The 10521-nt window shown below is 55.4% G+C and overlaps 1 protein-coding gene across 4 annotated transcripts in view; it reads right to left on the bottom strand.

Moving 5' to 3' along the window:
* Nucleotides 1-6417: 6417 nt before the first annotated feature.
* Nucleotides 6418-10521, bottom strand: part of CAMK2A (calcium/calmodulin dependent protein kinase II alpha) — a 58960-nt gene continuing 54856 nt past the window's right edge. For all 4 annotated transcript variants that reach the window (XM_037044909.1, XM_037044912.1, XM_037044910.1 and 1 more), the window contains 2 exons: nt 9138-9366; nt 6418-8914 (listed from right to left, as the gene is read on the bottom strand). In XM_037044909.1, coding sequence (XP_036900804.1) covers nt 8911-8914; nt 9138-9366 — 233 coding nt within the window. In that variant the 3' untranslated portion in view covers nt 6418-8910. The remainder of the gene's footprint in view (nt 8915-9137; nt 9367-10521) is intronic.

Raw genomic sequence — 10521 nt, 5'->3', positions numbered from 1 at the left:
ATGGACCTCACAATTCAAGGTGCTTCTTCCTTCACCCAGTGGGTGGGCTCCAGCCTCACAGAGCCCCTGGCACCAGCCCTGAGAGTGACCCTGAGCCTGTGCCTCTGTCCCTGGCCCCCTCCCCCTGCTAGCACTAGGACAGACCCCAGGCCCAGGCCACCATGGCCTTGCATGAACTCTTCACATGGCTGCATTTTGGGAGTCAGGAACAGGGGATCCTAAGTCCAGGCCTCTCCCTGGATTCTGAGTCTGTGATTGGAGGACTCTAGGAGTCTGTGGAACACCCCCAGCTTTACCTCCCCCTGCCTCACCACCCTGCCTTGTTTCCTGCTGCCTCTCCTTCTCCCTGTTCACTGCCCTGCGGCCAGGCCTGCAGTGTCTGGACTGCCTGTCCTGGCCCAGTCTCCGGGGCTGTCCTGCTTTTCCCATTTCTGCTGCTCCCAGACAGCCATCCTGCCACACCACCTGTCCCTCCCCCTGGCCACCTGCACCATCTCCCGATTGCTCCCATCACAGCCCTTTGATTGACCCCTAGTTTGGAACAGATCCCAGCCAGGTCCCAACCATGGTGGGAGCTGACTAGACCCCAGGCTAGAGGACTCCATGACAGCAGAGGAGTCACCTGGAAGGAATCACAGCTCTGTCTGTGGTAGAAGCTCAGCCAGGAACCCTGGACTGTCCTACCAGGTGATAAAACCTGCTGTCCGCAGGACCAGGCAGGGAGCCCAGGGTTATAAGGCTTCAGGGTTTTGAGGAGAGTAAGTGGCAACTGACAGTGGGTATCAGAGAGGCAAGGGGGGGAGGGGACTGTGGTGAACTAGCAACGAATGCAGGTTGCAAGGTATTTTGGCTTTTTAAGAGAAGTTGGAAGTCTGAACTTTTATGAGAAATTTCCCATTTTTAAACTCGAGCAACTGATTCAAGAGAGGTAAACCAGCGTGGTTCCCATAGGGCCTCCCAGCCGCCTCTCTGCATTCACAGGGGGTGAGCAGCTGGAGGGCCCAAGGTTTGCCTCAAGTCCTGGGTGAGAATGTGCTGCTGCTGAGGCCACGCCCAGGGTGCCCCACTCTGATCAGTGCTCTGTTCTCCTCCTCAGCTAATCTGTGTCCATAGTCCCTTGACCTTGAGGGGTTGGTGGTGGCCCCTGGGAGAAAGCACCTGGGTCTGGCTGGGGTGTGGCAGAGGGTACCCGGGGTCCTCCATTCCTGCTCCTGGACTCATCGGACAAGGCATTCTCTCGGGCAGTGCTGGGAAGCACTGAGACAGGGCACTGGACTATCCGTACTCTCTTCCAACCTATGATTTGAGAGCAAACGTGAGGGGAGGGGCATTTTATCATTAGGGTCAGCCATATTCCCAAGGTCAAGTGAGGTTCAACAGAAAAAAACAGGGGTCACAAGGGTTACTGTTTGAGCCTCAGCAGCCTGTGCCCTTTGTGTTCCCCTCCGCCACCCAGACAGGTCCATCCTTACACAGTGTCCTGTACGGGCCTAGGATGCTGATCCATTGTCTTCCCCATCCACCCATGGGAGTCCTGCCCATTCTTTTGGGTCTCAGCCCTACGTCTGGTGAGCCCTGACAGCCCAGCCTGCATGCACTGAGCTCTTCACTCACATCCTTCTGAGACACCCCATTTCGTTTCCAGGTGATTAAGACTCTTATATCATGCTTCTTGGACACCAGAGGTCTTGGGGTGGGGGTGTGCAGGCTGCCCAGCCACACAGACCTGGGTTCCTTCCCAGCTCTTCCCCCCTTACATGTGTCCTTGGGGACCCATTGCACCAATCCACAGCTTTGCACAATGCAGCATCGCATTGAAAGCAGTTTGTTGGTGGCTCTGGGGACAGCCAGCAAAGAGTTAAGATGGCCCCAGCCCCTCTGAATTCCACGTGACCTTGGGTTGCTGAGCCTTCAGGTCTGCGGTGGATGCTCTTCTCCAGACTCATTTTTTGCTGGTGGGTCATGGAAAGTTTGGCTCCTTGAGCTTCAGGCCACTCCCTCTGGGGCTGAGGCCTTGCTGATGCTGGTCCTGCCCTGGAAGGGCATCCAGGGCCTCCCACCAGCCTTCCCTCCCTCGAATCCTCGGGCAGCACCCCGTTGTTCTCCCTGAGGGAGGGCAGAGCGGCAGCCTGCTCACTCCAGCTACATGGAGGCCTCCTTCCAACAACCCCATCCGGGATCACTTTCTATTTAGGGAAAAGAAAATGTTTTCCTGCTTTAAAAAAAAAAGATTCCACAGCATCTGTGAGCTGCGTCCCTCCGAGAACTGGAGTGGGTAGGTACCGAGGCCAACTTGGATGTCACTGGTCAGAGCCTGTCTCAGCCCCACTGCTCCAGGCTGCGTGGCGCAGCTGAATCTGCTCCTTCACCCCTCCGAGCCCGGTATCTTCAGGTGCAAAATGGGGAGAATGACTTTCCCTTAGCAGGGGATTAGATGAGATAATACAGATGCTCAGTGTGGATTTCCAATAAATGATCAGAGTGCTTAGAGCAAAACAGGGCACGTAGAAGCCCTCCGGGTAGGAATAGCTCCGTGAGCCTGTTGTCCATTGTATGGATAAAGAAACTGAGGCCCAGCTCCTGTCCCCACCAGCCCAGGGAGAAGGAGGTCAGGGGTGACGCGCTGGGAGCCAGAGACAGACAAGATGGAGACCCAGGGCTTGCCAGTACCATTCAGTGCCATGGTAAGTTGCCTTGGAAGCTGTGCCTCGGTGTGTGCATCTGCCAGATGAGTGGGTAGAACAGAAACAGGGTGCCCCACAGAGGTGTCGGCAGGGAGAGCCATGGGAAGAAGGGAGCCACCTGCCCACTTCGGCCTTCTGCTAGAGATCATGCCATGGTGAGCCACAGGGGGGAGCAGAAACCCCTTCTTTGAAGCTGGATTTGGGGCTCAAGAGGAGTTAATGACTAGGAGCCCTCTGGCTCCCCCAGTGAGCCCAGATGCCCTGCCAAACCAGCATGAGGTGGAGGATGGGGGGTGGGAGGAGGGCACAGCCATAAAACCCTCTGGGCCTCAACCTGGCTTTAACCTTGACTCTGCTGACCCAAAGTCAGGGTCACAGCTATGAGGGCTTTGGGGTGTCTTGGGAGCCAGAGGCAGGGGTGGAGCCTATGGTCAATATTGACCTAGCTGTGTCAGGAGAGCAGGACAGGGAAGGGGGAGGCTGGGGTGGGGCTTGCTGATAACTGGATCTTCCAGCTCTAACATGATTGTGGGAACTGGGGAAGGGGGTGCTCAATGCGGAGTTCCCAAACTGGGTGCTTACTGAAACTACAGCTGCCTGGAACCCTGCCCAGCCCTAATGTAGTCTACTCTCTTGAGGGTAGGGCCTAAACCATCTGTATTTTTAGCAAACTCCCTGGGTGACTCTATGGCAGCCAGCCCAGTTCCCTTATTTGGGGACCACTGAGATCCAGAGAAGGAAAGTAATCCACCCAAGGCCACACAGCAGGGGTGGTGGGGGTGGATGATAATTCTCCCTTTTTTCTTGGGGGAAAAATAGTCTACCTCTAGAGAGCTCCATCCACCCCCAGCTGTGGCCCAGGGCCCAGGCGGGGACAGGCTGCGCAGAGGGAAGTGGCCTCTGACCTTGGCAGGCCCAGATGGAAAGGGAGGGTGGGGCTCATCCAGGAAGAAGGATGAGGAGAGGGGCCATTCCCACAGGACTGGACTTGCCTGGCCTAGCCCTGTGCAAACACTCCCAGGACCTGCTGAGGGATGTGTCCTAGAAGATCTCAGGGCTCCGGTCTGGAGAAGCCGTCTCCTTTGCTGGGGGTCCACCCATGCCCTCAGCACAGTAGGCTGAGGCACACACCTGCCCTGGGCATTTCTCAGCCTCCTCCCCAGCCCTTTCTCCCTGACCCCTCAGCCTTTGCCTCTGCTTTCCACCCACAACCTGTCCAGCCCCTCACAAAGCCTCCCCAGAACCCCCAGTTGCTGCCACACTCTTCCTGCTCCTTCTTCTGGTTCCCCCATGCTTTGCATATCCAGGTCCAGCTCCCGCCCTGGTCTGCCCTGAGTTCTGGTTCTTTGTGTGGCTCTTGCTCACTGGGGTGGTATCAAGGATTCCTGGGACAGGAGCCCAGCCTGCTACAGCCCGTTAAGGAAGGCACTCAGCACCGCTAAGATTCAGAATCTCACCTCCCTCCCTCACATCCTGGACCACCTAGGGCTGGTCCCTTCCCTGTGTGCTCCACAGGCTCCTCGTTCACAGAATGGAGAGAAAAGGGGAGCCCAGGAAAGGCTGAGGGCACACATGGAGGTGGCGGGGCGGGCCACTGCTCCGGCAGAGGTGGGAGTGGTGCTTACACCCCCGCAGTGTCCAGAACCCCTTCATTCCAGCAGCAGTTATCTGCTGGGGGCTGCTCTGTGCAAGAGCAGAAACACCTGCTGTATGCGGCCTGAGCGTGGACAAGATGCTGTCATGACTTCAAGGAGTGCCTATGTTTGCAGATGCTTGCTCAGGTGCCTTCAAACCAGGGGGCTGGGGGAGATGGGTCGTGGAAGCCCATAGGAGGGCCGAACCCGGGGTGTGCTGGGAGAGCGGAAGAGACTTCCCGGAGAAGACACCAGTGCTGTATCCTGAGGATAAGGAGTGTTGAGCAAAAGTATGAGGGGTAACCAGACCTCTCCAGTGGGCTTTGGACTATAGGTGCAGTGAGGATGTCTGCAGGCTGTCCAGAGCCTGTGGGCGTAGACAACTGAGATACAACGCAATAGCTGGAAGAGGCAGAGGGTTAAAGACAGGGGTTCCTGAGAATCCCAGCCGTTCTGTGCTGGCTGTCCAGAGATGGCGAACAGGCTGGAGTGGGAGCCCCTGGAGGAAATGGAGCTGTGCCCTGGAGCCCCAGCTGTGTCTCTCTGCACTGAATCTCATTGTCTTCATCCTCAGAACAGTAGCTATCGCAGCTGGGATGAGAGGTGCGGTGAAAGCCTCTGAACTGTAAAAGGTCATGTTCTATTAGATAATAATAGCGTTTAGGTGGAGCTGGTACTTTTTTGAAAGTTCAAGGATACCTCTTGAGGTCAACTGGGAGTGCCCACCGCCCAGAACATGGTAGCCCCGAAGAGCACAGTTCATCCTGTAACCTGCTCCTATGCTTCCACCTACTGGCAAGTGTCTGCAATGGCATCCCAAGCCTCAAGCCCTTCCTCCTGCCTAGGTGGGACAGCCAGGGCTTCTCGGAAGGCGGAGCTGTGTGGCCTGGTGCTAAGATTTGTGGGTTCGAGGGCAAGACTGCAAATGGAAGCTCCCAGGTCCCTCTGCAATCAGCCTTGGCCTCTGCTCTCACTGTGAAGGCCCTCCCATGTATGAGGGTTCAAACCCGTCTCCAAGAGCTCTGAGGCTTGGGGGCTTGTCTATGAGGTTGGGCTGAGGGAAAACAAGGGGTGGGAAGGAACTTCTGAAACAACCTCCTCCTTAATACAAGGAATTGAGGCCTGGAGGAGACTTACCCCAGGTCCCTGAGGGAGACTTTTCTATTTCCTGATTGTGACAAGCACTTTGCTTTTGTTAAGGACCCCCATGTGCCTGAGAGCTGTACCCCTGCCTGTAAGATTCGGGAATGTGGTCCAGGCATAATTTCACAGTGACTGGCTCAGCCTTGAGCATGTGACCAAGCTGGTCCAATCAGAATGAAGACCTGGGTTTTTATTTGGCCACTGGGGAGATCTAGAACAGGAAACAAACGACCTCCCAGTGTGTGCTTGAGCCAGACAAGAAGCCAGCATGCACAGAAGTTTGTAGCTATTTATTGCACTGAAAACACCAAGAATAAAACAGACGCCCCTCTTTCCCCCCTCCCCCCCAATAGCAGAAAGTTTGAGCAGTGGTCATTCAAGTTCACAGCCACATATTTTTAAAAACAGAAAAGAAAACAAGAAAAGAAAGAACCAAAACAAAACCCCAAACAGATAGTAACAAAGAAACCAGCACGGGGAGTCTGCAAACACATCCCCCCAGGGGGTCTTCCCTTGAAGGGAGACAGGAGGCCATGGTCAGGATTAACACCACAGCGGGCATGAACCCAGGAGAATACTTTCCCGTAACATGTTTGCATGCTGGAACCTAGGTCTTGTCTTAGGTCTAGATTTTTTGCATCGGCAGGATGTTTTGAAGGAGTAGAGTTGACTGTCTGGTGGGGGTGGGTGCTGGGCTGCTTTGTCTGCAGTCTCCCCTCCCTGCTCCCTAAGGATCACACTGGTGCCTTTGTGGCCCACACCTGCCACCTGCCTACCCGCAGGTGTGGCCTCTGCGGCAGGGCCATTTCAGCCTGGGGTAGGGACCTGCCTCCACTTCCCTGGTGCTTAGAGAGGGACACAGTGGACAGGAGGTGTGTCAGCAAGTGAAAGGCAGGATATTAGTGTCCTCCAGCTGTTTTTTCTTGTGGGAAACTGAGGACCAGAGCAGGGAAAGGTCTTGCCCAGGGTTACACAGCCAGTCTGGTCAGAGCTGGGAATGAAATCCTAGTAACCCTGAAACCACGGCTCTTGCCCCACAGTTCACTGCTGAGAAGCAGTTGACAGGCACCAAAGAGGAGAATGAGGGGGCACGGGGGAGGGGAGGGGACTGGCCAGGCTCAGAATGGAGCAGGAGTCCAGCCAGTGACTAACCCTGTTAGTTTTCACAGATGTATTGGGCTTCACCTCACCACCCCATTTGATCCCCCATCAGCCCTGACACATAGGCTGGGCAGGACTATTTAACCCCTTTAACTGAGGGGGGACACCGAGGCTGAAGAAGGGACCAGACTTGGTCTTGGTAGTTGCAACATCCCCAGGTGAAGGCCACACCTTTGGCTTGGGGATGGCCGTGGGAGCTGGCAGCTCACAGGGAGGCAGGCAGCTTTGCTCCTGGTGTGCTGGGATCACTGGGCTTTACTGGGAAGCCCTCTGGGCCAGGGGCAGGCCAAGTGCCCACCCCTGAGCCTCGGCAGCAGGGTCTCTGCCAAGGCTAGTGGCCAGCGATCAACCAGTTTGGAGACCAGGAGGCTCGGGCAGCCTATTTCCTGGCCTGTTGCCCCTGGCCTGCCTGCCTCACCTGTCCCCAGGGCAGCAGCAATTGAGAGAAGAGCCCAACAGACAGCCCATGGTCGGGGAAAACTCAGAAAGGTCTGGATCAAACATCCCCACCAGTCCTGTTCCACCCCCCACCCAGGACTCCACAGCAGGAATCAGTGCCTCCTCTACAGCCGTGGGGATATGGCTCTTCCTCCCCTAAAATCCTCCAGAGGGGACAATATCTCATGCTGGCAAAACACGGCCACACAGAGGCCAAAAGCACAGAGAGGCAGCAACATATTTCCAAGTTGGACACTGAGAATACAACCTCTATTTCTTTTTTTGTCCAAAATATGTAGATTGGTTTTGCTGAGTGTTTTTTCTTCTTTTCTGGGTTTTTCAACATACTTACTGCATATAAAGTCATGCAAAGAAAACAGTGCAGACAGCAGATCCCAGCGGACGTGCCAAGGCTTCTACATCAGAGTCAATCTCAGGGAAGAGGGCGCCCGAGAGGAAGAGGGGGAGGGAGCAACGCAAACCCACGGCCAAAGGACGGGGCGTGAAGAGGAGACGTTCCAGGGCCCTGCTGGGACCAGCAGACACTGAAAGGGCGGACAATGGAGACGCATGCCCATGAGCCACCCCCAGAGGTGGGTGGGGGTGCTGGGGGTGGCACACGCATCGGTGGGATGGAGTCCTGGAAAGCGGGGCAGCCAGGACCCCGGACTGGGAGACAGGCAAAGAAAAGTCCGGGTGTCTCCATCCCCACCACTCCCCTCACTCTGCCTGTCCCGGTTTACTGCTGCTCCTCAGCACGAGCATCTGATCTGGTCCTCGAAGAAGCCTTGGGGCCAAAACCTCAGCGAGGTCCTTCCTGCGGGGGCTGAGTCCCGCGCAGCCGGGGGAACCATTGGTGACAAAATCCATCTCAGAGATGACATTTAAAAATAAATAAATAAAAGACCTAGGACAGAAAAAATCACCCTTCTGCCCTCTCCCCACCTTCCTTCTCAACCCAACCAACCCTCTTCGCACTAATTGGAAGGTCTAATTATTACATGAATACCCATTAACGCAAAATCCGTTTACGAAACACACAGGAGTTTGGCTGTAAAAAGGCATGCGGTCCAAGTAGTGATACCTAAACATTGCTTTCTTTTGCCCCCAAAAAGCAATCAGGTTTTCTCCCTCAGAAGCGATGAAACTGGAATTCCCCAGGCCTGATGGAGGGGTGGAATGGGCAGTTAGTGTTGGAAGTAAACATCAGAGAAGGAAGAAGGGGAAAAGTGGGGGCACCCTGAGAGGATCGAGCTCCCCCCTGGAGGGAGAAGTGGCAGGCAGAGACCTGGAGGGAGGGCAGGATGGGAGAAGAGGTCGGGAGCCAGTCTGAAGCAGGAAGAGACTCCTGGCATCTGCTCTTCTCTCGCTCTCCCACGGGGGTGTGGGGGGGCGGTCCTCGGCCTTTTCTGGGGCAGGGGGACGCAGTGGGGGGAGATCCCTGGAAGAGGAGTGATCAGGGGTCTCCCACCTCTGCTCCTCCTTCTCCCCAGCCCCTGGGTGAACACACAGCTGGGCTTTCTGGCCTTCGGCCAAGGCCAGCCAGGCCTACGACAGCCAGGTGGGGGCCCGCATGCAGGGCACCCAGGCCTGAGGAAGCTCTGCCCTGGCTGGGGACAGAGACTGAAAGTGCCAGGCAGGAGGCAGGGAAATGTGGCCATTTGCTTTGAAAATATGGCGGCTTTGGGGAGCAAGTTTTCTTGACGCAGGTATGAAGGTGACGGTGATGGTGGTGGTAGTGGGGTGACGTGATTGGGGGAATTCCAGCAAAATCCAAGGTGGGAGAAACAGCAGCGACATTCCAAGGATGAAGAGGAGCTCTCTGCATTGCCGTGCCCCAGCCTGGTCCTTCAACTGGAAGACACCGATATGTGTGACGGGGATGCAGGTGCATCTGGGGGCGCCCCGTTTTCCTCCAACAACCACCCGGGCCTTCCTGCCTAGATGGAGTTCAAGCTGCCACCTGTGGGACCCACCCAGCTCTTCCCCATGGTCTTCTCCTGTGGTCCTCCTGCCCCACCCATGGACTTCCTTCAGATGGTCCTAATGACAGATGGCGGGAAGGAAGGGCTCTTACTGGGGCAGGACAGAGGGCGCCCCGGATCTGTGGAAGTGGACGATCTGCCATTTGCCGTCCCGGCGGTGCCAGACGCGGGTCTCCTCGGACTGGGCTGTGCGAGGGATGCCACCGGCGTCCAGGTACTGCGTGATGCGTATGTAGGCGATGCAGGCCGACTCGTCGCCCATCAGGTGGATGTGGGGGTTCAAAATGGTGGTGTGCACCGGCTTGCTGTTCCGGGACCACACTGCAGGCGGGGATGGGAGCAAGCAGAGCGGATGAAACCGGGGGCTTCCCACCTGCCTTCCTTCACTTCCCCAACTCCCAGCCACCTTCCCCGCGGAGGCCCCTCTGCCTGCCTTGTTTCCAGAGAAGCGGTCTCTGTGACAGGGCTCAGCTACCTGGGGGGCAAGGTAGAAGAACTTCTAGGTGACTGGGTCATATCCCAGCTTAGATATGATGGATCTCAGACAGTTGTCAAGCCCGGGGAAATGGAACTTAGAATCGTAGTGTCTCAGACACACAGAAATATAGGACCGAGATGATTATAGAATCAATTCAGTTTAGATTAGAGTTTCAAACCCAGATCACTATGGAGGCCAGGCAAGTACATGTACGAGGGGCTGAGCTGGGTATGAGACACTAAATGACAACTGACCATTTGCCTCTGGATCAGGGATACAATAGGGAGTGGTGGAGACTGGTGAATTGCTCACCACATCCCATCTACAGAAGGTGCCCTGTACACAGCTTCTCCATTGGCTGCTACACGAGTAACTATGGACCCATGTTGCCCCATTTCCTGACTTTTCAAAAGAATCTAGAAATCTGGATTTTTACGTGGAAATGTCTCATAAAATTATTGGCCAAATTTAAAACATCATGCAGGCCAGGTAAAACATATGTGCAGTCCACATATGGCCTGTGGGCCACTCGTTTGCCACCTCGTCCTCGACATGTAGAATCATGGAAACTTGGGGAATAGTAAGATTGTGGACTCACAGTCTTGGAGTTGTAAGGGCGGCACTTGCGGTCACGGGGTGCGGTCATGGGGCATTTCAGAGTTAGGGAGGCGTGCATAGCCCTTACGATCGTGAGAACTGACAAAAATATCTGAAGTTTTTTCTCTATGGGAGATATTAGTCACCATTACTTTTTTCATTTTACCTACTTTAATTGTAGGAATTCTTCATGTTTTTTTAGCAACATAGAAAACAAAACACAGAGTGACGATGACCCAGAGAGGGGCTGGACAGGGGTCACAGGCATCCTGGGCTCCAGAGCAACCCTATGCTTTTCCTTAGCGTTGCCAAATGTAGGTCCAGACCCCACAGACAGCACGTTTGCCCCCTTCGAGGTCCCAATTCAAGAGTTTATAGCATTGCCCCGGCCGGCGTGGCTC

The sequence above is a fragment of the Sturnira hondurensis genome, unplaced genomic scaffold (genome assembly GCF_014824575.4).
Source record: "Sturnira hondurensis isolate 20B ecotype Veracruz unplaced genomic scaffold, ASM1482457v3 Scaffold0004152, whole genome shotgun sequence".
Classification (NCBI taxonomy): domain Eukaryota; kingdom Metazoa; phylum Chordata; class Mammalia; order Chiroptera; family Phyllostomidae; genus Sturnira; species Sturnira hondurensis.
This window is presented reverse-complemented; position numbering and strand designations above follow the sequence as displayed.